The sequence below is a fragment of the Cibotium barometz genome, chromosome 30 (assembly GCF_041138505.1).
Source record: "Cibotium barometz isolate CiBa-2024 chromosome 30, ASM4113850v1, whole genome shotgun sequence".
NCBI lineage: Eukaryota > Viridiplantae > Streptophyta > Polypodiopsida > Cyatheales > Cibotiaceae > Cibotium > Cibotium barometz.
The window spans coordinates 11,450,261-11,477,796 of record NC_141075.1 but is presented as its reverse complement, the minus strand read 5'-3'; the positions used below and the strand labels follow the sequence as shown (position 1 = coordinate 11,477,796).

Below are 27,536 nucleotides of genomic sequence, written 5' to 3'. Positions count from 1 at the left end.
GAATGAGATGTGAGATGAAATGGATGTGATGTGGATCGGGGTAGATATGAATGGATGAGATGTGAATGAATGTGATGTGATGAGATGTGGATATGGGTAGATCCGAGTGGATGAGATTTGATGAGGATAAATGAGGAAAGATGTGATGAGATGGAAAATGATGTGATTGGATGAGAATGGGAATACATATGAAATGGATGTGTGATGTGAAACAATGTGGAAAGACGAGAGTTCGTTATAGAAACTGTATTTATGACCTGTTTTTAAATGACTGTTTTATGTCAAGAATGCTGGGGAAACATTTCGATCGTCTTCTTGTGAAGAGGTCGTGGAGACCTAACTGATATAGTTGCAACAGCTGACAGAGAGCCAACGGAGGACATCTCACGTAGCAAGGTCTCGGCCGAGGTCTTGACCAGCCTCGGTTAGATTTAAATGGTGAGCTTCCGGTACGGTGGATGAGGGACCAAGGAAGCGGCCTATGAGTGAAGCACTAGGTGACCTGCGACCCGAAGGATCCTAGAGTGTGCTGACCATACGGTGCTCGTGGGTCGCTGAAGATACCCACACGTGCGTCGGGAAAGATATTGGAACAAGGAGTAAGAGTTTTTCTCTGAATTCAAGCATGGATCTGGTTGATTGACCTTGCTGGTCCTCAACGGATGAGTCCATGGCTCTTTTATATGGATTCGTTGGTTGATCTTGCTGATCTTCAACGGAGATTCCATTTTGATTTTTATAAGTGAATATATTGCTGGGTACTATAAGCTATTGAAAAGGCCCATGAGTGGACAGGTGGTGAGCGTTCTGGTTGCCAATGATGCCATAGGTACATCGATGAAGGAATGATTGGAAATTAGGATTCAACCAGATATTTTGGAGGATTATGATCAGTGACACTATGGTTTCATTAAATGATTGTTTTAAAGATAGCTAAATCTGTGAAAAAGTCAATTTCATATTGGGTGTGTAAGTGTTGTGACTAGTTTTCAGTTTGCATGAATATCCGCCTAGGGGGCCTGGGAACTCTTTTCCTTGGTACCCGGGACAAAACCTAACCAAATTCCTGATTGGATCCCATCACTACAGTGGTTGGACGGTTGGCACTAACCCATGGGATTGATGGATCCCTAAAATGAGACTCAATTCTGTTATGGTACGATAGATGAAGTAAATCTCGGATGGATCCCTAAAATGAGACTCAATTCTGTTATGGTACGATAGATGAAGTAAATCCCGGATAAAAATTATTCTATGGAAAAGAATCAACGGTTATGCCTCTCAATGAGGAAAAAAGCGTTGGTCTCTATGATCCAAGTGCAAGTTTCTTCCTTGATCTAACCGAGTGTCTTTTCAGGTTCGGTCGGCGGATGAGTTTGGTTAGTGATGACCTTGACTACGTTAGAGTAAAAATGGGCCTTGAGGAATCGCCCGTGCTTTTCGGGCGAGGGATGTTTTTTCTGGGTTTGGTTTTGGAAGAACCAAGGGATTAGTCTCTTGGAATATCCGTGGGCGAGGCCCCGAGTGAGAGACCCTGCCCCGCGCAAGAAGTGCTACTTCCGTTGCTAGCACCCCACAATTCGTTGCACGGAGGGGACAAGGATCTTTCACAAGGAAGAATGAAAGTGGTTGCCATTCTCAAGGCCTCCCATCACCTTTATTGAAGGTGAGAATTGCACCACCGCCATTCTCCCCTTTTGTTCTTCAAGGAAGAATGGCTATGGTGCCATTCTCAAAGCCTCCCATCACGTTCAAGGAGGGGAATGGCACCACTTACATTATCCCTTACATTCAAGGAACAATGGCCGTGGTGTCATTGTCACTTACATTCTAAGAAGGATGACATTGGTGCCATTCTCAAGGCTTCCCATCACTTCATGGGGAGAATTGCAATGGTGCCATTCCCAAGGCCTTCCATCCCATCACCTCGAAGTGGAGAATGGCATCACTTCCATTCTCCCTTACATTACAAGAATAATGTCAGCGGTTCTATTCTCAAGCCCTACCATCTCCCTTACATTCAAGGAAGAATGGTAGTGGGCCTCCCATCATCATCATGCGTAGAATGAAACCATTGCCACTCTCCCTTACATTCAAGGAAGAATAGTAGTGGTACCATTCTCAAGACCCTCCATCACCTTGAAGCGGATAATGGCACCATTTCCATTCTCCCTTACATTCAAGGAAGAATGGTACTGGTTCCGTTATCAAGGCCTTCCACCACCTTGATTGAAAGATAGAATGGCACCAATGTCATTCACAGGGTACGTGAAAGGAGAGAATGGAACCACTACCATTCTCAAGGCCTCCCATCCTATCATTTTGAAGGGTAGAATGGCACCATTACCATCCTCCCTTACTTTCAAGGAAGAATGGAAGTGGATGCCATTCTCAAGTCCTCCCATCAGCTTGAAGGGGAGAATGGCACGACTGCTATTCTTTCCTTTAATTCAAGGAAGAATGGTAGTGCTGCCATTCTCAAGGCCTCCCATCACCTTCATGGGAATAATGAAAACATTGCCATTGTCCCTTATATTGGCAAGGAAGAATGGAAGTGGTGCCATTATCAAGGCCTCCCATAACCTTGAATTGGAGAAGGGAACAACTACCATTTCCCCTTACATTCAAGGATGAATGTAAGGGGACAACTACCATTTCCCCTTACATTCAAGGATGAATGGGAGTGATGCCAATCTCAAAACCTCCCATCAACTGGATTGAAGGGGAGAATGGCACCACTGCAATTCTCAGGGCCTTCCATCATGTGAAAGGAGACAATAGCACCAATTCCATTCTCATGGCCTCCTATCCCATCATCTTGCAGGGTAGAATGGCACCACTGCCATTTCCCCTTACATTCAAGGACGAATGGCAGTGGTGGCTGCCATTCTCAAGGCCTCCCATCACCTTGATTGAAGGGGATAATGGCACCACCGCCATTCTCCCCTTTCATTTCACAAGGAAGAATGGCACTAGTGCCATTCTCAAGGCCTCCCATCACCTTCAAATGGGGGAATGGTACCACTCCCATTCTCCCTTACATTCAAGTAAGAATGGCAGTGGTGCCATACTCCCTTACATTCTAGGAACGAATGGCACTGGTGCCATTCTCAATGCTTCCTATCACTTCATGGGGAGAGTGGCAGTGGTGCCAATCTCAAGGGCCTCCCATCCCATCACCAAAAAGGAGAGAAGGTCACTACTGCCATTCTCCCTTACATTCAAGGGAGGTTGGCTGTGGTGCCATTCCCCCTTACATTCAAGGAAGAATGGGAGTGATGCCATTCTCAAAGCCTCCCATTAACTTAGGGAGAATGGCAAGAATGCCATTCTCATAGCCTTCCATCACTTGAAAAGGGACAATGGGACCACTACCATTCTCAAGGCCTCCCTAGAATGGCACCACTACCATTCCCCCTTACATTCAAGGATGAATGACAGTTGCAGTCATTCGCAAGGCTTCCCATCACCTTTATTGAAGGTAAGAATTGCACCACCACCATTCTCCCCTTTCATTCAAGGAGGAAGAATGGCAGTGGTGCCATTCCCACTTACATTCTAGGAAGAATACCACTTGTGTCATTCTCAAGGCCTCCCATCACTTCATGGGGAGAATTGTAATGGTGCCAAACAAAGATGAATGAGTTCCTGGAACTAACCCAGGGAATCCGTACCACGGAGGAATATCACACCAGGCATTCGCTCTTCTCGCCACCACCGCTGGATTGTTAGGGCTCTACTTACAGTACCATAGATTACTTTACTTTGTTTTAGTTTTCAAGTTTAGCAATTCCTTTTTGTAAGTCTTTTTGCAAAATACCTTAGTCGGACTTTCATTATGTCTTGGGGACATTCCGATGAAGGAATGCGGTTATAACCACTTGTAACTGATGCGGGCTTTTAATCAGCCGCACTATTGTGTTTTGGATATGATGAATTAAGGAGTTCCGTCTGCGTTCTGTAATGGCATTCGGACTCATTTCTGTCATCCACATGTGTATTCTGATTTCAGTCTTACTTCCATGTATCCAAATTAGGTTTAGTGAAAGTCTGATTTGAGTCAGGAATATACACTAGCAATCCTGCGGGTTTCTACTTTGAAAAGGGTAGATTAGGAACAAACCTAGCGTTTTTCGGGGATACTTGAGGATTTTTTCTATATGGATGTGTTGCTATATGATTTCGGAAATTGGGTAATAGATGAGGAGGAAGTAAATGCTTATGCAAAAATATTCTTCAACCAGAATTTCTCTGACCTTCCTAGAGATATTATCTCCATCATCACGAAGAAGGGCTGGATTCATCAGGTTCAGGATTTGATAGGTAGAAGGAGAATCATATCTAGGGATTTGATAGATAGAAGGAGAATCATATCTAGGGGTTTGCAGTATGTCCTGAATGCTCATTATGAGTATTTGTTTTTATCAAGGCATTCTTGAAGCTTGGGGTGATGCACGGAACGCATGAGCGAAGAAAGCAGAAGGGTTCTAGGGTTTATTTCACAAGATCACGGTCCAGAGGTGGACAACAAGAAAATGATTCAGAGGACAATGACTCAAGTCAGTTAGGAGGACAGTCCGCAAGAACACCGGAGGACTGGGCAAGGGGTGTTACTCAATTGGTGGGTGTCGCTGCGGTACGACCATTGATTTCAAGAAAGCGGTTACAGTTTGATCCTCTTCTGGTAAAAGGAAAACCTAAACCTAAGGTAGTTCCAACAGCACTCGGAATGGCACATCGAGGGGCAATCGCTGATCTCAAAGTCAAGTTTGAAAAGTTCAAGGGGCCGGAAAAGAAGGACCCCGATTGTCATGTTGCTGAATTTGAAGCAGCTTGGCAGGCTAGCAAATTGGCTGGAGTATATGGTGATGTTGACAAGATGCATCAGTTCGAACTGATGCTAACAAGATGCATCAGTTCGAGGCTACTTTTGGAGGAAAAGCTATTGAATGGTTAAGCCATTTTGCCCCAAATCACTTTGCAACATACAATGATTTGAAGGGAGAGTTTTTGGCTAGGTTTAGAAAGGAAAAGACACCGAATGATGTGTTGCGCAAGATAAAGAGAATTGAACAGAAGAAGATGTTGGTGCAGGATTATGCTGAGAAATTTACCCAATTAGTTAATAGATTGGAGGCGGCAGAAAGACCAACCCCAGAAATGTTAGCTGGATACTTTTTGAAGGGTTTGAGGAAAACCATAAGGTCTGCAGTAGCCAGTGTGGATGTGGCTGCAGGAATGGATGATCTAGTAGAAACAGCGGCTAGAGTGGAGAAGAGATATGGTACATTGAAGGATGAGTCCGATAGTGATTCGGATAGTGATTCAGAGTCCGAGTTGGATTCTAATTCGGATGATTTTGAAGATTCTGATTTAGATTCAGATAGCTCTGATGATGAAAAGAGCAAATCAAAGAAAAAGAAATATAAAAAGAAGAATAAAAAGACAAAGAGGAAGAAAGACAAGAAGAAAGCAAGACAAAGAGGAAGAAGCAAGACAAAGGAACTCAGGAATTGCATAAGTTAGTATCCAAAAAGATAAAAGAAATGGGGATTTCATCATCTGATAAACCTCACTGTCATATTTGTGAGAGGGATGGTCATCTAACATCAAACTGTTGGTATAATCCACGGTATAGAGGTCCAGTTCCAGATCGGATTCAGAAGCAAAGACAGGAGACTCAGGTAGCAGTGGTGCAAGTTGCCCCAAAAGTCCAACCGAGAGAAAATCAAAATTGGTACCCTCCAACTCAGGATTACAAAAATCAATGGAGACCTCCAAACAGACAATGAAATAGAGAAAGAGGAAGAGTTCCTTGGCGGAATGAATGGAGGAATAATTGGAATGAGTATGATAATCAAAATCAGGCTCCACACCAACAGCCTAGACAGGAAGAGAATCCTATTCCACAGGTTAACCTTGTTTTAACATAAATTCAGCCTATGGGGGTGAGTTTGCCATCTGATATCCCAGAGAGTGAAGGAAGGAAGAGTTTACAAGAGAAATCAGTGTCAGCAATGCAAATGGCATGTGACTGTTCCAAAATGTGTAGAGAAAGACGATAATGTTGAGGTGATGGCAATAACCAGATCTCAAAAGCTGAAGTCTCCATTGGATTGGGGGAACAAAAGGATGTCCGAGAGCAGTCATCGGAACAGTTGGAAGAAGATGCAGAAGACGAAACAAGTAGCTTGGAAAGATGAAAAGAAGAAGGATGAGGTTGGTTCAGTTTCACTCTTTGAAGAATTAATGCATATTCCTTTAAATATCACTTTGGATCAATTGCTCAACACAGTGCCAATATTTAAAGACAAAGTGATAACTGCAAGGAAGATCCAGAAGCATTAGAGGTAGAAGTATGCAACATGTCACCTAGAGATGTGGATTGGAGAGTTCCTACCATAAATCTTAAGTTTCTGGGGAAGGACTTTACTAAGGTTTTATTAGATGAAGGCTCTGGAGTGAACATCTTACCTGAAGGGGAGTTTCTAAAATTGAAGCAGATGGAGTTGCAACCAGCTCTTTTCCAAGTGCGGATGGCAGATCAGAGGAGGGTCCAGCCTATCGGGATGTTACGACACCAAGAGGTACTGATTTCTGGTTTGTCATTCAAAGTAAATTTTGTGGTCTTAAAATTGGAAGACACACGAGGAGCTTACCCAATGTTATTGGGGAGACCTTGGTACTGCACCAGCAAAACTTAAGCAAGACTGGGAGAAGGATGAAATTGCTCTTAAGAAAGGCTCCAAAATAGTGAAGGTTAGCATGACTGATAAAGCAGTTTTAGCAAAGGAAATTAAGCCTCTATATGCTCAAGCAATCAACTTGGCATCGGAAGTCACAGATGATGAGGAAGAGGATTATCTTAAAGCAAATCCGACAGTAGTGCCTGTGTTTTGAAGTGGATGTCATTGACATTATGGATAGGTACTGGTTCACAGGGAAATCTAATCTTCATCAGTGTGCTCAAGTGGAGTTGGAGGGCCCAAAAGGGTCCGACCTGAAGGAAATCTCCAGGGAGGAAACAACTTCTCAGATTCTGGAAGTTCAGAGCAAGGACTCCAAAAAGGATGCTGGAGAAGCTATTAAGCAGGTAGAGGCATTGTATGAACATACTCTGGGAAAGAGTTCTAGAGTGAAAGAAGATGAATTGCAAGATTTAGATCTGGGTACGGATTGTCAAGGTTAGTGTGCACCTGGATTCCGATTTTAAGGAGCAATTGAAGAAGTTGCTGCAGGAATTTATTGATGTGTTTGCTTGGGAATACACTGATATGAAAGGGATGGATCCACAGATTCATCAGCATCAGATTAATCTTAAAGAGGATGCTATACCAGTGGTGCAACAGCATTACCACATGAATCCGAATTATGCCCGACAAGTGAAGGAGGAATTGGATAAGCTCCTAAAAACAGGGTTTATTAAGCCAGTGGATCAAGCAGCATGGCTTTCCCCCATTGTAGTAGTTCCGAAAAAATCAAGAAAGCTGAGGGTTTGTGTGGATTATAGGAAGCTGAATGTAGCTACAATAACTGATCCATTTCCCCTGCCATTTGTAGACACATTGCTTGATGATGTTGCTGGCCATGAAATGTATAGTTTTCTGGACGGATTCTCAGGGTATAATCAGATTAGCATGGCAGAAGAATACATGGAGAAAACTGCATTCATAACAGAGTGGGGAGCATTTGTGTATACAGTGATGAGTTTTGGGTTACCCGTATTTTTCAAAAGCAGCATTCAGAACATTTGAGCCATATCTTACAGATTTCATGAGGATTTTCATGGATGATTTCTTAGTGTTTGGGGAACAGTCATTGCATTTGGAGCATTTGAGGAAATGTTTGCAAAGATGCACGCTATTTAGAATGTCCCTGAATCCATTCAAATGCGCAATAGCAGTCCGCTGAGGAAAGCTGTTAGGACATTATTTGAGCAGAAGGAATGTTGGTCAATTCCGACAAGATTCGGGCAGTTCAAGAAGCTCAACCTCCAAAGAATCTAAAAGAGTTAATGAGGTTTTTGGGTCAGATTAAATGGCATTGTAGATACTTGCGCTATCTGGCAGATATTTGTACCCCATTGTCTCATCTCACCAAAAAAGACATTCCATATGTCTGGGGAGAGGCACAGAAGAATGCATTTGAATTTCTAAAGAAAATATTGGTGGTAGCACCAATATTGCAGCCACCAGATTGGCTTTTACCTTTTCATGTGTTTGTATATGCGTCAGATGTTGCAATCGGAGCTGTTTTAATGCAGGAGAAGCAGAAAGGATGGTACCGGCCTATCTATTATGCAAGTAAAATGTTGTCACCAGCTAAGAAGAATTACACAGTGACTGAGAGAGAAGCTTTGGGCATGGTCTATGCATTAAGGAAGTTCAGACACTATCTATTGAGCAACAAAGTGGTTTTCCATGTTGACCACCAAGCTTTGCTATATTTGGTGAAGAAGCCCCAGTTGATAGGGAGGCTGGCACGTTGGATGCTCTTGTTGCAGGAATTTGATTTTACTATTATTCATACTCCAGGCAAGTTACATGCAATTGCAGATTATTTGAGTCGGATTGAGCATGAAGCAGCAGTTGGAGTTTCAGATCAATTACCAGATGCCAGTCTCTATGCTGTTAGGACTTTTCAAGCTGAAAACTGGTATGATGAGATGCTGAATTTTTTGCTTGATGGAATGTTGCCAACACAGATGACAGCGGATCAGAAAAAGAAGTTTTCTTTGAAGAGCAGACCTTTTCTAGTCATTGCAAGATGTTTGTACAGAAGAGGTATTGATCAGATTATGCGCAGGTGTGCGCTTGATGAAGAGCAAGAAGCTGTATTGAAGGAGGCTCACAGTGGCAATGCTCGCAAACATTTCTCAGGAGAGATTACAAGCCGGAAAATCCTGCAGGCTGGTTTATGGTGGCCTCTTGTACTTAAAGATGCTCATAATTTTTCCAGAGAGTGTCTACAGTGTCAGAAAATGGGACAGCTAGGATCATCACATAGAATGCAAGATCATCCAATAATGCCTTTGGAACCATTTCAGAAATGGGGGTTTGACTTTTAGGACCAATTAAGCCAAGAGCTAGCAGAATAGGTGCCAGGTATATACTAGTGGCTAGTGATTATGCCACAAAATGGGTAGAGGCAGTGGCTTTGAGAGACAAGGCAGCTAGTGTAGCAAGGTTCCTATACAAGAACATAATGACTAGGTTTGGATGTCCTGTGGAGTTGGTCTTTGATCAAGGGACACATTTTTTAAATTCAGTAATTCAGGAGCTGACTAGGACTCACATGATGGTACACAAGAAATCATCCCCGTATCATCCGTAGGCAAATGGACAGGCGGAGAGTTCAAACAAGATTTTGCTCAAGATTTTGAAGAAAATAGTAGCAGATCACTATAAGGATTGGGATGATAAATTAGATTCAGCTCTGTGGTCCTTTTTCGGACTGCCTTCAAAGTGTCCACTGGCATGACATCATTCCGATGGTGTATGGGATAGAAGCGGTTGTTCCCATGGAGTTTGTGGTTCCGACACTGAGGATTTCTTCAGAATATAGATTGTCACCAGAGGAGTCATTAAAGCATAGGCAGGAGCAGCTGTTACAGTTGGATGAAGATAGATTACGTAGTGCTCTTACAGTGGAGGTGATACAAAAGAGGAGACAAGCATTGATGGCAAGGCAGATCAAGTTTAAAATTTCTCAAAAGGGCGATTAGGTTATGATGTATAACTCAAAGCTTGGACCACATCCTCATAAGCTCAAACTTAGGTATTTGGGTCCTTATAAAATTATAGAGGATTTAGGGCAAGGCACCTTCCGACTGAAAGACTATTTTGGAACGGAGATGTTGAAACCAATTAATGGATTCAGGCTCAAGAAATTTTATGGAGCTATCCCAGGCCAGAAGGGCGTTCATGAAACAGGTCGGGATAGAATGTTCGATGATGACTCAATGGATACACAGCGGAATGAAGTGGAGATCATGTCCGCAATGTGTGAAGGGGTGATTCCGAAGGGAGGATCCGAGGCATTGGAGTGTTTTGTGCTGATGTGGCGTTCGGAATTTTTAAATTTCAACATGATGGCTTTGATTTGTGTGAAACGTCTAAAACACATCAAAATGAGGATTGGGGGTTTTCGAGTTGCGGGAATAGAATATCCACTTGAATCTCTTGAGATGGTAGACATGGCGCAATTTCAAATTAGTAAGTGTCCTACTTCTGAGCGCGCCATGCAGCATGCGCAGCCATAGAAAAGCTGGACCGCTTGAACGAGCTTAGGAGAAGCTTAGCGCTGCTAGACATGCCCCAAACCCGCAGTAATTCTGTCCTGACGGCAATGAAGAAAGGGAAAGGACATTTTAAGAAAACGGGGGACGAGATAGTTCAGATAGGGCTAGTTGAGGGTCAAAATAGTCTTGTGGAGATTGAGGATGATGGTGATGAGCAGGAGGCTTGTCTGGACCTGACTAATGGTGAGACAGAAGCTTGGCTAAGGCGGATAAAGCTATGGGAATTTGCAAATCTTCCATGGTCGGAGTGGGAGAATCCGCATGCAAAGGAGCAGTTTGACTACTTGAAATCTACAGCCAGGTTTGTCACACAACAGATGCAGGTAACACCAGACTATGTAGCAGCAACATTTCATTTACCTTATACAAAGGATTCTAGTGTCCTAAAAGTGACCGACCAGACGATGAGGGTGGAGTTTGGTTCTCCCGAAGGTACAAAGGGGTATTTCATGGTCAAGAATGCATCTCCACAGAGGCAAGTGCAGTGTACATGGTTTTTATCCAAGGTGTGCCTGTTGGTGAAAAGTTTGTATATGAGTAAGGAATCTTATGCAGTGCTGCACAGTGCAGAAAAAGGATTGAGTATTGATTGGGGTTCTCTTCTCCATGAGAAATTGCAGTTGGGGGATTGGCTTCGTTCCGATCCTACTCATGTAGAGCCGAAGGCGTGGATGAAGGAGCCTGGTGGATGGTGGAAACCTCAAGAGAAAGCTGCAATACATGGCAGGGTCAAGTATGAAGGCAACTGATGAAGCGGATCTGCTTGCTGTCGGATATTCAAAGCAGGAGGTGTTAGAGGCAGTGGCTAAAAAGAAGCCTTCTTTAGTGGTGTTTGATGGAGATAAAGCGGGGGGTAGCAAGCCTGAATTGGCCAAAACAAAAGGGCGCTGGGGCAGATTGGCACTACAGGCTTTAGGGAGTTCTGTACCATCTACTCCTATAGCACCAGCAGTTCAGATGATCATATCCACAAGGTTGGATGTAGCCATGAGGCCTCAAGAGGCCATCTGAAGGCTGCTATGGAGGCTTTGGAAAAGTAGGTAGCTGATAATGAAGCAGCAGGATTGGATGACATGCGCAAGGAAATAGAAGACTTGAAGGAGCAGAATGTTCAGCTCAGGAAGCAGCATAAGGAGGAGTTGTTGGGTGTGCGGAATTCCACAGCATTGTTCAGATAGTGGATAGAGGTGTTTAAGCAAGAATGTAGGTCTGAGTGGACTCAGACAATGGACAAAGTGGGAGCAGTTCAAGCAGAGAACGAGTTTTTACAGTCTCGGATTGCTGCATTATCAGAGTTAGAAGGGGAAATCTTGGAAGAGAATCAGGTTCAAGGAGTGATAATAGCAACTGAAGATGTTGAAGTGATGAAGAAAGCAATGACAGAGCATGCATATGCCATCCTGGTATACTCCAAGAATGCAGCTGATCGTGATCATGTGCGCAAAGTCCTGGAGATCCTAAGGAAACACCAACTCTTTGCAAAAAAGAGCAAGTGCACTTTCTTTGGTGACCATGTCAAATACTTGGGATTTATAGTATCTAAGGATGGGATTTCTCCTGACCCCACTAAAATCCAAGCAGTCGTGGATTGGCTAGATCCCAAGATAGTGAAATAAGTCAGAGGATTCCTAGGATTAATCGGGTGGTATAGAATCTGTATACCCATGTATGCTCAAATAGCATCCCCTTTGACTAACCTTCTCAAGAAGAGAACCCTATTTCATTGGACCGCTATGTGTCAGAGTTCTTTTGATAAGTTGAAGACAGCTTTAGTAACCAACCTTGTCCTAAAATTGCCAGATTTTTCCTTACCCTTTGAGGTAGTGACAGATGCCAGTGGTTTTGCCCTAGGAGGTGCACTTATGCAGGAAGGTCATGCAGTAGCCTATGAATCCAGAAAACTCAGAACGCATGAGAGGAATTATGCTATCCCTGACTTGGAGTTACTCTCAGTAGTTTATGCTCTAAAGTTGTGGAGACATTATCTCTTGGGATAGAGATTCACCTTGACAGATCATCAAAGTCTGAAGTGGATCTTCACCCAAAGGGATCTCAATATGAATCAAAGAAGGTTGATGCAGATCCTGCAGGAATTTGATTTTGAGATAAAGTACCGACGAGGGAAAGAAAATGTGATAGTGATGCAGACATACATGATGTCAGGATGCTTTTGAAGCAAAAGTTTGAGATGAAGGATTTGGGTGAGCTGCGGTATTTCTTGGGCATAGAGGTGGCGAGATCACCTCATGGCATTTTGCTATTGGCAAAGGCAGTATGGCTTGGACATGTTGTCCAAGTATGGTATGACAGGCTGTAAACCTATTTCAGTGCCATTGGAGCAGAACACAAAGATTTCTGTAGATACAGGTGAGCCTTTGGAGAACCCCACTACATACAGGTGCATAGTGGGTAGTTTGATCTACATGACCATTACAAGGCTAGACTTGAGCTATGTTGTTAGACTTGTGAGCAATTTATGCAAGCCCCTAGGAAGCCACACTTGCGGCGTGATAGATCCGCAGCAGGTACATAAAGTCCAGGGTTGATTATGGACTTTTGTATGAGGCTAATACAGAGATACAATTGCATGGGTACAGAGATGCTGATTGGGCTTGTAGTATTGCATACAGGAGATTTACTAGTGGTTTTATGTTCTCATTTGGAAGTGCTGCTGTGAGTTGGAGCAGTAAGAATGAAAGATCCCTGCCCCCTCTGCGCAACGAATTTGGGGGTGCTAGCAGCGGAAGTAGCAGTTCATGCACAGAGCCTCTCACTGGGGGCCTCACCCCCACGGATATCTGAACAAGAGACTAATTCCTTGGTTCTTCCAAATCCAAACTTGGAAAAACTTCCCTCGCCCAGCAGACATAGGCGATTCCTCCGGGATATTTTATTCTAACGCTCACGGTCTTCACTAACCAAACTGATCCGACCGAACCCGTAAGCCTCATGGTCATATCAAGGAAGAGACTTGCACTTGGATCATAGAGTCCAACGCTTTTTCCTCATCAAGAGGCACAGCCGTTGATTCTTTTCCATAGAACAAGGGTTATCTGGGATTTACTTCAACTATCATAACTTAACAGAATTGAGTCTCATTTTAGGGATCCATTGGTCCATCCAATCCCATGGGTTAGCCAACTGCCACTGTAGTGATAGGATCCATTTAAAATTTTGGTTATGTTTTGTCCCAGGTACCAGGGAAAAGAGTTCCCAGGCCCCCTAGCCGGCGCTTCAAGCAAACTTCAAGATAGTCACATCACTTACACACCCATATGAAATTGCTTGTTTCATAGATTCAGCTGTCTCTAAAACAATCTTTTAATGAAACCATAGTATCACTGATCATATTCCTCCAAAATATCCAGCTTGAATTCTAATTTCCAAAAATCATTCCTTCATCGTTGTACCTATGGCATGCTTGGCAACCAGAACACTCACCACCTGTTCACTCAGGGGCCTAGCTCATAGTACCCAGAAATACAATCACAAAAGAAAAAACCAAATGGACTCTCCGCCGTTGAAGATCAGCAAGATCAACCAAGAGTTCCATATAAAAGAGCCATGACCTCATCCGTTGAGGACCAGCAAGGCCAATCAACCAGATCCATGCCCGAGTTTAGAAAACAACTCTAACACCTTGTTCCATTTTCTTCCTTGACGCACGCATGGGTATCTTTGGTGACCCATGGTCACCACCCTCTAGGCTCCTTCGCAGATCACCTAGCGCTTCACTCATAGGCCGCTTCCTTGGTCCCTCATCGAGTGTACTGGAAGCTCACCATTTAAATCAAACCGAGGCTGGTTAAGACCTCGATCGACCTTGCTACACAAGACGTCTTCCGTTGACTCTCCGTCAGCTATTAAAACTTTATCACTTAGGTCTCCACGACCTCATTCACAAGATGGTCAAAATGCTTTTCCAGCATTCTTGACATAAAATAATCATTTAAAGACACGTCATAAATCTAGTTTCTAACAAACTCTCATCTTTCCACATTGTTCCACATCATTTCTCGTTATTCCACATTCTTCTAAATCAATTCACTTTGATTATTCCATGTCCAGTCTCATATCTATTCCCATCATCCTTCATACATTCTCATCCAATCATATCATATTACATCTCATCACATCTATCCACATCACATCTCATCACATCCAATTACATCTATTCAGATCCTCATCACATCACGTCACATCCATCCTCATCACATCTCATCCATTCACATCTACCCACACATCACATCACATCACATCACATCACATCCATTCATATCACATCTCATCCTTTCACATCTACCCCGATCCACATCACATCACATCACATCCATTCATATCACATCTCATCCATTCACATCTACCCCGATCCACATCACATCATATCCATTCACATCACATCTCATCCATTCACATGTACCTAGATCCACATCAGATCACATCACATCTATCCATTTACATTACATCACATCCATTCAGATATCATCATATCCAATGCACATCTCATCACATCCATTCATATCTCATCACACCCATTCACATCTCAACATCCATCGCACCCATTCACATCCATCATACCCATTCACATCCATTACACCCATTCACATCCATCACATTCATTGCATCCACATCACACCCATTCACATCCATCACACCCATTTACATCCATCACACCCATTCACATCCATTACATTCATTGCATCCACATCACACCCATTCACATCCATCACACCCATTTACATCCATCACACCCATTCACATCCATTACATTCATTGCATCCACACCACATCACATCACATACATTCCATCCCCATCTATCCTTATCACATCACATTCATTCCATCCATATCACATCACATTCATTCCATCCACATTACATCATGTCCACATCTATCCACATCATATCTCATTCATTCCATCCACATTACATCACGTCCACATCTATCCGCATCACATCTCATTCATTCCATCCACATTACATCACATCCATATCTATCCACATCACATATCATTCATTCCATCCACATTACATCACATCCACATCTATCCATATCTCATCACATCCATTCATTCACATTCACATCTATCCATCCATTCACATTGACATCTATCACCATCCATCCACTCATTCACATGCACATCTATCCACATCCATCCATTCATTCACATTCACATCTATCCACATCCATCCATTCATTCATATGCACATCTATCACTTCACATCTCATTATCATCCATTTACATCACATCACACCCATCCACATATCATCACATCTCATCCATCCACATCCACATCCATCCTATCATTCACATTCACATCTATCCACATCCATCCATTTATTCACATGCACATCTATCACTTCACATCTCATTATCATCCATTTACATCACATCACACCCATTCCACATATCATCACATATCATCACATCCACATTCACATCCACATCCATCCATTCATTCATTCACATTCACATCTATCCACATCCATCCATTCATTCATTCACATATCATCACATCTCATCACATCCACATCCACATCCATCCATTCATTCATTCACATTCACATCTATCCACATCCATCCATTCATTCACATGCACATCGATCACTTTACATCTCATTATCATCCATTTACATCACATCACATCTCATCACATCCACTCACATCGCATTCACATTTTATCACATCACATTTACATTATATCACATCACGTTTACATCTCCTCTTATCACATTCACATCTCATCTAATCACGTCGCATCCATTTACATCCTGTCACACTCATTTACATTTATTCGACTCTAGATTTATTCGACTCTACATCACATCTTATCACATCCACTTTTCGTATTCATTCTCAAATTTCTCAAGTGAAATATATTCAATATTCTTCTTTTGACTAAAAGATTCATGGGATTTACCAAAATCAATTCTACCCATATTTTCCAATAAGATTAATAATGCTCAAAATTCCACTTTGATAAATACTGATAATTTAAATTATGCCAAAAATTTCTTTTTTACCATTTAATTACTTGGATATCAAAAATCATGAAAATGTCTCTTTTTGCATAAAAATAAATTTAGCAAAAATTCCTCTTTTACCATTTAATTACTTGGATCTCAAATATCATGGGAATTCCTCTTTTTGCATAAAAATAAATTTACCAAAATTTACTCTTTTCTCATAATCAATTAATTATGCATAATTACCAAAAAATCTCATGAATATGATGAAAATCATTCTTTTTGCATAGGATGTCCAATCCTGGAATATGGTAGGAAGTCCTCTCTTATCATTATGCATAAAAATAAGATATGTATTTTTAAAAAAAATTTTTACCATAGCTTCACGGCTATTATTGATATTTTTATTTTTTTTTAAAGAATAAAAACTTGTAGTGGAAATATAATAGTAGTTCCTCTTTTATGCTTAAAATAAAATTATGAATTTAAATCATAATTTTAACCATAATCATAAACTTAAATATGATCAAAGTAGTTTTTAACTACTTATAAATAATCTAAAAGAAATAACCATTATTTTGGTAACACAAAATCATAAAAATACCATTTTCTTATTCTCTAGCTTATCAAGCCTAGAGTTTAGCTTTGAATTAAGAGACTATCATTGAGAAGCATCCTTTTTCAAAGGATTTAGCCATAAAGATGGCTATTCTTTTAGAGAGACAGATTTACTTAAAGAAAGCATTACAAATAAGCATAAAGATTAACTTTCTCTTAATTAAGCATTAAGACTTTAAGGGAAAGCTTGATTTGAATTAAAACAATTATTTAGAAAGCTTCTCAAGCTTGAGAGGGGTTGAGAAGAAGAAAGTCATTGAGATAAAATTGAAAAAACCATAAAAATTTATTTTACCACCAAGTTTGTCTTGATTCTCTATTAGTAGCAGTGAAGCCCCCGACCAATCAATTGGTCCACCAAGAGGAGAAGAGCAACTCCAAGAGTTGTTGTAGAGAGAGACGAGGGTTTAGTCTCCTGTCCGGATATCCGTGGGGGTGAGGCCCCGCGAGTGACAGTACCCTGCACCGTGTAGCTCCAAGCTCCCAAGAGAGGAAAATTTAGGGGATAATAGAAAATATGATTATTTTAATATAATATTGGCATGGTTTACTCCAATATTTTTTTTTACAAAAGACTAAGGGTTTATTTATAGGTGAGGGAGGCCACTAACCAAGTCCAATTGGGTTCTAGAATTTTCAAGGTTCAGTTTGACTCAATTTGAACAAGATTTGGACCAGTTTGGCTCCCTTTTTGATTTGGTTTGATCCAGGAGAGAGGAGAGATAAAAATATCACAATTTTTTTGAATTAAAAACCCTTCCACCCATGTGAAATAGGCTCCTACCTCAAGAGTCCCCCTCTCCTTACCAAGGTGTCAAAAATGCATCATTATTAAAAAAACCTCATTTTTTAGTAATATCTCATATTTTTTAGCTAATAAACCTTGTACTCAGTCAACTCTTCATCTTATGTGAGCATTTACTCATTTTTGGGTATTTTCTTTTATTATTTGGATTTATCTTATCCCAACACTTTGATTAATCCAATTGGCCCGTTGGAACCTTCATTGGACCATAATCCAAAAATTTCTGAAAATGTAGACCCCTAGGCTAAGGTCCCTTATACCATTTTCAATTAATTCCTAATGCACATTGGAAAGTTAATTTTGAACTTATGTTTTAGGGAAATCCCTTTTACAAACTAGGAGGATTTTTATATCTAAAGATATCTAAATTTTGGATTATCTCTCTCTAGACATTTTCTCTCTCCAGGCCAAAACAAGGTAAAACAAGATCTTTCTCCTATTTCAGAGAGGGGAATGATTTCAAGAACAGAAGGGGAGGTCCTTACACCTTTACACCTCAAAAGTTGGAGGGAGGAATCTTACATTCTACCCTAATTAAAAAATGTGAGATGTCCTCATCTCGCAGCAGTAGGAGGATAAACTCTTTCACCTTAAGATCCAACTGATTCTGGGGTTCCTTATAGTCTGGTCAACCCACGCAGAATCCTGGGATAAAGATCCCTTCTACAAGAAGAACATACAGAAGTCATTATCACAGAACAATTCATTCACAGAACATATCATTAATACCCTGAACACAATAATGATCCATCACATAAAAAATTTCATCTGAACATTCCTCCATGAGAATTTCAGTTATGCACGTTCTCAATTTGTCATCCCTTAATTAGAACCACTGGGTCAAAGGTTAACAACAGCAATCTATTAGCACAATCCACTAGTCTCATAGTGATTTGTTGAAGTCATAATCGTCATTCCAGTTACTAACATCATCACTGGGATTCGTCCCATTCATCCTCATTGTGGCTTTGTTCAACTTAGTTTTCTTCAGCCAGAATTGAGGAATCATCATCTTTCAATCAGAATCCAAATCAACTCATCACTTCTCAACCAAAATTCTAAAATCATATCAACCAGCATTTGAATTCATCCTCTCGATAGCATTTTTGCTTATAACTTCAAGGTCTTAGATTTACTCGTATATATTGTCAGTAAAGAGCTGTAGATATACCCACGGTATATACAAGTAGTCACGGTCCTTGGAGCTATAAGGTAAATACCATCATATCTAGGCCTCAAGCAAGTCAGGGATTCCATACAATTGCGATACTTCTATCCGAAGACCCAATTCCCAATTTATGAATCTTCATTCTGAATATCAATTTGTATGAATTTCATCACACAATTACAACCTTTTATTGGTACTTCATAAATTTTTGACATTTTTGGCTTCTCCGTTGTTCCATTTTAGCCAATTTGCTCTGATACCACCTGAAAGATCCCTACCCCCTCCACACAACGAATTCGAGGGTGCTAGCAGCGGAAGTAGCAGTTCATGCGTAGGGCAGAGCCTCTCACTCGGGGTGTTGCCCACCATGGTTGCCCACCATGGATATCCGGACAAGAGACTATTCCCTCGGTTCTTCCAAAACCAAACTCGGAAAAACTTCCCTCGCCCAGCAGACATAGGCGATTCCTCCATGATATTTTATTCTAACGTAGTCAAGGTCTTTACTAACCAAACTGATCTGACCGAACCTGTAAGTCTCATGGTTAGATCAAGGAAGAGACTTGCACTTGGATCATAGAGTCCAATGCTTTTTTCCTCATTAAGAGGCATAGCCGTTGATTCTTTTCCATAGAACAAAGGGTTATCCAACTATCGTAACTTAACAGAATTGAGTCTCATTTTAGGGATCCATCAGTCCAGGCTAACCCCATCCAACAATCGCATGGGTTAGCCAACTGCCCAACCACTGTAGTGATAGAGTCTATTTAGAAATTTGGTTATGTTTTGTCCCAGGTAACAAGGAAAAGAGTTCCCAGGCCCCCTAGCCGGCGCTTCAAGAAAACTTCAAGATAGTCACACCACTTACACACCCAATATGAAATTGCCTGTTTCACAGATTCAGCTGTCTCTAAAATAATCTTTTAATGAAACCATAGTATCACTAATCATCATAATCCTGCAAAATATCCAGCTTGAATTCTAATTTCCAATCATTTCTTCATTGATTTACCTATGGCATCCTTGGCAACCAGAAAGCTCACCACCTGTTCACTTAGGGGACTTTTCAATAGTTCTTAGCTCATAGTACACGGAAATATAATCACATAAGAAAAATCTAGATGGACTCTCCATTGAAGATCAACAAGATCAACCAATAGTTCCATATAAAAGAGCCATGGACTTATCTGTTGAGGACCAGCAAGGCCAATCAACTAGATCCATGCCCGAGTTTAGAAAACAACTCTAACACCTTGTTCCCTTTTTTCCTCGACGCACGTGTGGGTATCTTCGGTGACGGAGAGCCCGAGCACCGTATGGTTAGCACCCTCTAGGCTCCTTCGCAGGAGGTCAATTAGCGCTTCACTCATAGGCCGCTTCCTTGGTCCCTCATCCACCGTATTGGAAGCTCACCATCTAAATCGAGGCGAGGCTACTCAAGACCTCGACCGACCTTGCTACGCGAGACGTCCTCCGTTTACTCTCCGTCAGCTGTTGCAACTTTATCACTTAGGTCTCCACGACCTCATTCACAAGATGGTCAAAATTTTTCCCCAGTATTCTTGACATAAAACAGTCATTTAAAAACAGGTCATAAATACAGTTTCTAACGAACTCTCATCTCTCCACATTGTTCCACATCATTTCTCGTTAATCCACATTCTTCTAAATCAATTCACTTTTCTTATTCCATGTCCAGTCATATCTATTCCCATCATCCTTCATCCATTCTCATCCAGTCATATCATATTACATCTCATCACATCTATCCACATCACATCACATCTCATCACATCCAATTACATCTATTCAGATCCTCATCACATCACATCACATCCATCCTCCTCACATCTCATCCATTCACATCTACCCATATCCACATCACATCACATCACATCCATTCACATCACATCTCATCCATTCACATCTACCCCAATCCACATCACATCACATCATATCCATTCACATCACATCTCATCCATTCATATCTATCTAGATCGACATCACATCACATCACATCTATCCATTCGCATTACATCACATCCATTAAGATATCATCATATCACATTCACATCTCATTGCATCCATTCAGATCTTGTAAGATTCCTCCCCCAACCCCCTTTTTGATGTCTAGTATATTCCCCTGTAATCAATTTCCTTTTCTGAAATATAAGAGATCTTGTTTGTGGCTGTTTTACCCTAGAGAGAGAAAATATTCTAGAGAGAGAATATTCAGATTTTGAATATTTTTGGATAGAAAAATATCTCTTATAATTCAGATGAGTTCCCCTGAAACAGAAATTTAAAAAGAATTTTCCAATGTGCAATTGGAATTAATTGGAAATAGGTATAAAGAACCTTAGCCTAAGGGTCTAGATTTTCAGAAATCTTTAGACTATGGTCCAATTAAGGTTCCTATGGACCAATAGCATCAATCCATGTGTAGGGAGGAGATAAATCCAAATTGTAAAAAGAAAATACCCAAAAATGAGTAAATGCTCACATGAGGTGAAGAGTTGAAAATGTACAAGGTTTATTAGTAAAAAAACTATGAGCAATATTAAAATGATTCCATTATGACACCTATGTAAGGAAGGGGGAGTTCTTTAAAGGAGGTGCATATTTCACATAAGATGAAGAGTTGAAAATGTACAAGGTTTATTAGTAAAAAACTATGAGCAATATTAAAATGATTCCATTATGACACATATGTAAGGAAGGGGAGTTCTTTAAAGGAGGTGCATATTTCCCTTAAATGATTTTATTATGACACATATGTAAGGAAGGGGAGTCCCTTAAATGCTCACATAAGATGAAGAGTTGAAAATGTACAAGGTTTATTAGTTTAAAAAACACATATGTAAGGAAAGGGAGTTCTTTAAAGGAGGTGCATATTTCACATAAGATGAAGAGTTGAAAATGTACAAGGTTTATTAGTAAAAAAAAAAACTATGACACATATGTAAGGAAGGAGAGCTCTTTAAAGGAGGTGCATATTTCACATGCTTGAATGAGTTTTAAACTCATAAAAATTGAGATATTTTATCTCTCCTCTCTCCTAATTCAAGTCTAGTTCCAAAAAGTTAGCTTAACTGACCTAAAAATGGTCAAAAAGTGACCAAACTGACTTGGAAAATTCTAGAATCAGTTTGTTTGGTTAGGAGCTCAAATTTTCCTATAAATAGAAGCCTTCCCTTGTTGAAAAAAAATATAGAGTCTTATGCCTTGTTACTCTACTCCACCTAAGCCAAATTAGATAGAGTCTTATGCCTTGTTACTCTACTCCACCTAAGCCAAATTAGATAGTGTCTTATGCTTTGTTACTCTACTCCATCTAAGCCAAAATATATAGTGTCATATGCTATGTTACTCCACCTAAGCCAAGAACTGTGAATTCTTTAATAATTCACTAGTTTTTGACACTTCTCTCTTTCTTCAATCCCCATTGGTGGCTCCATAAACATACTAAACCAATTGATTGGTTGGGGGCCTCTACCGTGAATAAAGAATCAAGCAAATCATAAGGTAAGTATATTGAATTTTGATCTTTTCTATAATTTCTCAATGATTCTCTCTTCTCAACCCCTCTCAAGCTTGAGAAGTTTAATTGGTATGGTTTTTTTAAAATGCTATTGAAGTTAATTGGTGAATAGTAGTGAAGAGTTACATAATTTAATAAATGCTATAGAAGTTAACTTCCATTTATGTTTAAATTCTAATGGTTTTTATGTAATTTCTCTCTCTCACTCAAGAAGTGGTAATACTCATGACCCATTCTCAATCCAAATGAAGCTTTTCATAAAGCCTTTCCTTAATCCACTGTAAGATCCCTGTTCCCACCGAGCAACGGATTCGGGGTACTGGCAGCGGAAGTAGCGCTTCTCGCGCGGGACAGGGGTCCCACACTCGGGGCCTCGCCCACGGATATCCGGATAAGAGACTAATCCGTCGGTTGTTCCAAAACCGAACCCGGAAAAACTTCCTTTACCGGAAAGCACGGGCGATTCCACCAGGATAACTTTTTACTCTAACGTAGTCAAGATCATTTCTGATCGAGATGATCCGATTACATCTATAAGATACTTAGTCAGTTCAAGGAAGAAACTTGCACTTGGATCATTGGGATCAACGCTTTTTTCCCCATTCAAGAGGCACAGCCGTTGATTCCTATCCATAGAACAGTTTCTGTCCGGGATTTTTTTTTTCTTCTATCGTAAAAACAAAAGTTTGAGTCTCGATTTACGGATCCATCAGTCCAGCCTAACCCCATCCAATCCCAAGGGTTAGCCAACCGCCCAACCACTGTAGTGATGGGATCCAATTAAAAATTTGGTTAGGTTTTGTCCCGGGTACCAAGGAAAAGAGTTCCAAGGCCCCCTAGCCAGATGTTCATGCAAAATAAAACTAGTCACACCACTCACACACCCAATATGAAATTGCCTTTTTCAACCAGATTCAACCAATTTAAAACAATCCTTTAATAAAACCATAGTATCATTGATCACCATCTTCCAATTTATCCAATTGATTCTTAATTTCCCATCATTCCTTCATCAGAGTATCTATGGCATCATTGGCAACTAGAACGCTCAGGAGCCGTTTCGATAGTTCCTAGCCCATAATACTTGGCAATATAATCACTTAACAAGATGGACTCTCGTTGAAGATCAGCAAGATCAACCAACAGATCCATATAAGGAGCCATGGACTCATCCATTGAAGACCAGCAAGGTCAATCAACCAGATCCATGCTCGATTTCAGAAAACAACTCCAACTCTGTTCCAATATCTTCCTCGACGCACGCGTGGGTATCCTAGGCAACCCAGAGCCCGAGCACCGTATGGTCAGCACCCTCTAGGATCCTTCGCAGGTAACCTAGCGCTTCACGCATAGGCCACTTCCTTGGCCCCTCATCCACCGTACCGGAAGCTCACCATTTTAATCGTACCGAGGCTGGTCAAGACCTCGGCCGACCTTGCTACGCGAGACGTCCTTCATTGACTCCCCGTCAGCAGTTGCAACTTTCTCATCACGACCTTAATCACAAGACGGTCAAAATGCTCCCCCCAGCATTCTTGACATAAAACAATCATTTACAAACAGCATTTACAAACAGTTTACAATACAATTTCTATTTTAACTTTCATTTTTTCACATTATCCCTCCTCAATCTACATTACTTATTCCATATTCCATTTATATGTATACTCATCCCATCACCTCATTTCCATCTCATCACTTCAGATTCCCTCACATCACAATCGTATATTCACATCCATACATCCACAACTTATATGCGTGCATTGACATCTACATGCATACATCTACATCCCTATGCATACATCCACATCCACATTCTCATTCACCTCCATACATCTACATCTACATGCATACATCCACTCCACATTCACATCCACATCTATACATCTACATCTACATGCATACATCCACCTCTACATCCACATCTATGTCTATACACCTACATCTACATGCATACATCCACATCTCCATTCACATCTACATCTATACACCTACATCTACGTATACATCCACATCTCCATTCCCATCTACATCTATACATCTACATCTACATGTATACATCCACATCTCTATTCACATCTACATCTATACATCTACATCTACATATATACATCCACATCTCCATTCTCATCTACATCTATACATCTACTTCTTCATGCATCCACCCACCTCCACATCCACATCTACATCTATACGTCTACATCTACATGTATACATCCATATCTCTATTCACATCTACATCTATACATCTACATCTACATGTATACATCCACATCTCTATTCACATCTACATCTATACATCTACATCTACATATATACATCCACATCTCCATTCTCATCTACATCTATACATCTACTTCTTCATGCATCCACCCACCTCCACATCCACATCTACATCTATACGTCTACATCTACATGTATACATCCATATCTCTATTCACATCTACATCTATACATCTACATCTACATGTATACATCCACATCTCCATTCTCACCTACACCTATACATCTACATCTACATGCATCCACCCACCTCCACATCCACATCTACATCTATACATCTACATCTACATGCATACATCCACCTCCACATTCACACTCACATCCATACCTCTACATCTACATGCAAACATCCATATCTCCATGCATAATAATATTCTTTTAATTAATCCAGGATGATAGTTCCTAGGATATGGTAGGAAGTCCTCTTTTTATGCTTTGAATGAATTTATTTTATGCGTAATTTCTATAAAAATTTCGCCATAGCTCCGCTACTATGACTGATAAATCTCAATTTTTTTCTAAGAGATAAAGCTCATTATTAAAGAAATAATTAGAATGGTCTCTAATTGGATCATCAATCCATAATGGTCTCTAATTGAATCATTAAGAAAACAATTAGAATGGTCTCTAATTGGATCATCAATCCATAATGGATTGAATCATCAATGTGCATAAACTAAAAGCATAGCAAAAAGCCATTAATTTGGCCTCAAGCATAGCTTAATCTTGGATTAAGGAAAGGCTTTATGAAAAGCTTCATTTGGATTGAGAATGGGTCATGAGTATTACCACTTCTTGAGTGAGAGAGAGAAATTACATAAAAACCATTAGAATTAAAACATAAATGGAAGTTAACTTCTATAGCATTTATTAAATTATGTAACTCTTCACTACTATTCACCAATTAACTTCAATAGCATTTTAAAAAAACCATACCAATTAAACTTCTCAAGCTTGAGAGGGGTTGAGAAGAGAGAATCATTGAGAAATTATAGAAAAGATCAAAATTCAATATACTTACCTTATGATTTGCTTGATTCTTTATTCACGGTAGAGGCCCCCAACCAATCAATTGGTTTAGTATGTTGATGGAGCCACCAATGGGGATTGAAGAAAGAGAGAAGTGTCAAAAACTAGTGAATTATTAAAGAATTCACAGTTCTTGGCTTAGGTGGAGTAACATAGCATATGACACTATATATTTTGGCTTAGATGGAGTAGAGTAACAAAGCATAAGACACTATCTAATTTGGCTTAGGTGGAGTAGAGTAACAAGGCATAAGACTCTATCTAATTTGGCTTAGGTGGAGTAGAGTAACAAGGCATAAGACTCTATATTTTTTTTCAACAAGGGAAGGCTTCTATTTATAGGAAAATTTGAGCTCCTAACCAAACAAACTGATTCTAGAATTTTCCAAGTCAGTTTGGTCACTTTTTGACCATTTTTAGGTCAGTTAAGCTAACTTTTTGGAACTAGACTTGAATTAGGAGAGAGGAGAGATAAAATATCTCAATTTTTATGAGTTTAAAACTCATTCAAGCATGTGAAATATGCACCTCCTTTAAAGAGCTCTCCTTCCTTACATATGTGTCATAGTTTTTTTTTTTACTAATAAACCTTGTACATTTTCAACTCTTCATCTTATGTGAAATATGCACCTCCTTTAAAGAACTCCCTTTCCTTACATATGTGTTTTTTAAACTAATAAACCTTGTACATTTTCAACTCTTCATCTTATGTGAGCATTTAAGGGACTCCCCTTCCTTACATATGTGTCATAATAAAATCATTTAAGGGAAATATGCACCTCCTTTAAAGAACTCCCCTTCCTTACATATGTGTCATAATGGAATCATTTTAATATTGCTCATAGTTTTTTACTAATAAACCTTGTACATTTTCAACTCTTCATCTTATGTGAAATATGCACCTCCTTTAAAGAACTCCCCCTTCCTTACATAGGTGTCATAATGGAATCATTTTAATATTGCTCATAGTTTTTTTACTAATAAACCTTGTACATTTTCAACTCTTCACCTCATGTGAGCATTTACTCATTTTTGGGTATTTTCTTTTTACAATTTGGATTTATCTCCTCCCTACACATGGATTGATGCTATTGGCCCATAGGAACCTTAATTGGACCATAGTCTAAAGATTTCTGAAAATCTAGACCCTTAGGCTAAGGTTCTTTATACCTATTTCCAATTAATTCCAATTGCACATTGGAAAATTCTTTTTAAATTTCTGTTTCAGGGGAACTCATCTGAATTATAAGAGATATTTTTCTATCCAAAAATATTCAAAATCTGAATATTCTCTCTCTAGAATATTTTCTCTCTCTAGGGTAAAACAGCCACAAACAAGATCTCTTATATTTCAGAAAAGGAAATTGATTACAGGGGAATATACTAGACATCAAAAAGGGGGTTGGGGGAGGAATCTTACATTCTACCCCACTTAAAAAACGCGAGATGTCCTCATCTCGCAACTTGGAATAATTTTGCAAGATGCATGAATATGAGACTTAGAGAAAAATTTTAATCACGATTAACCACCAAGAAAAGTCTTAAAGAGAGTAAGACTCAAAATAAGAACAAGATTTAAACTTTATTCATTCTCGGAACTTATACAGTAAAGATAGAGAAACTCTTTACACTTCCATAAGCCCGTCCATCGTATGGTCACAAAAGCAGTCCTCACAAGCTGCACAAGTATAGGGTAACTCATCTATGGGAATGATTCTGCTGGTTATTGCCGCACCTATCTCAGTGGTATGAGGTGATCTAACAAAAGGACCTCTGAGAGGCAAGCCAAAAACGGGATAAAGGCATATCTTCTCATGAGGAAGAA

At 40.2% G+C, this 27,536-nt stretch overlaps 1 protein-coding gene across 1 annotated transcript; it reads left to right on the top strand.

Moving 5' to 3' along the window:
* The first annotated feature begins 7,945 nt into the window (after positions 1–7,945).
* Positions 7,946–9,724, top strand: LOC147621157 (uncharacterized). Its single transcript, XM_086823744.1, has 2 exons — positions 7,946–8,929; positions 9,428–9,724. The coding sequence occupies exons 1-2, from the start codon at positions 7,946–7,948 to the stop codon at positions 9,722–9,724; spliced, it is 1,281 nt and encodes a 426-aa protein (XP_086679870.1).
* Positions 9,725–27,536: the final 17,812 nt, after the last annotated feature.

What these genes read in the sequence shown, in the direction of transcription:
- LOC147621157 (XM_086823744.1), top strand. Translation starts at nt 7,946, where the DNA reads ATGTTGGTCAATTCCGACAAGATTCGGGCAGTTCAAGAAGCTCAACCT. An exon ending in CTGGTTTATGGTGGCCTCTT is followed by an intron (nt 8,930 to 9,427) that starts GTACTTAAAGAT and finishes ATGATAAATTAG; the next exon opens with ATTCAGCTCTGTGGTCCTTT.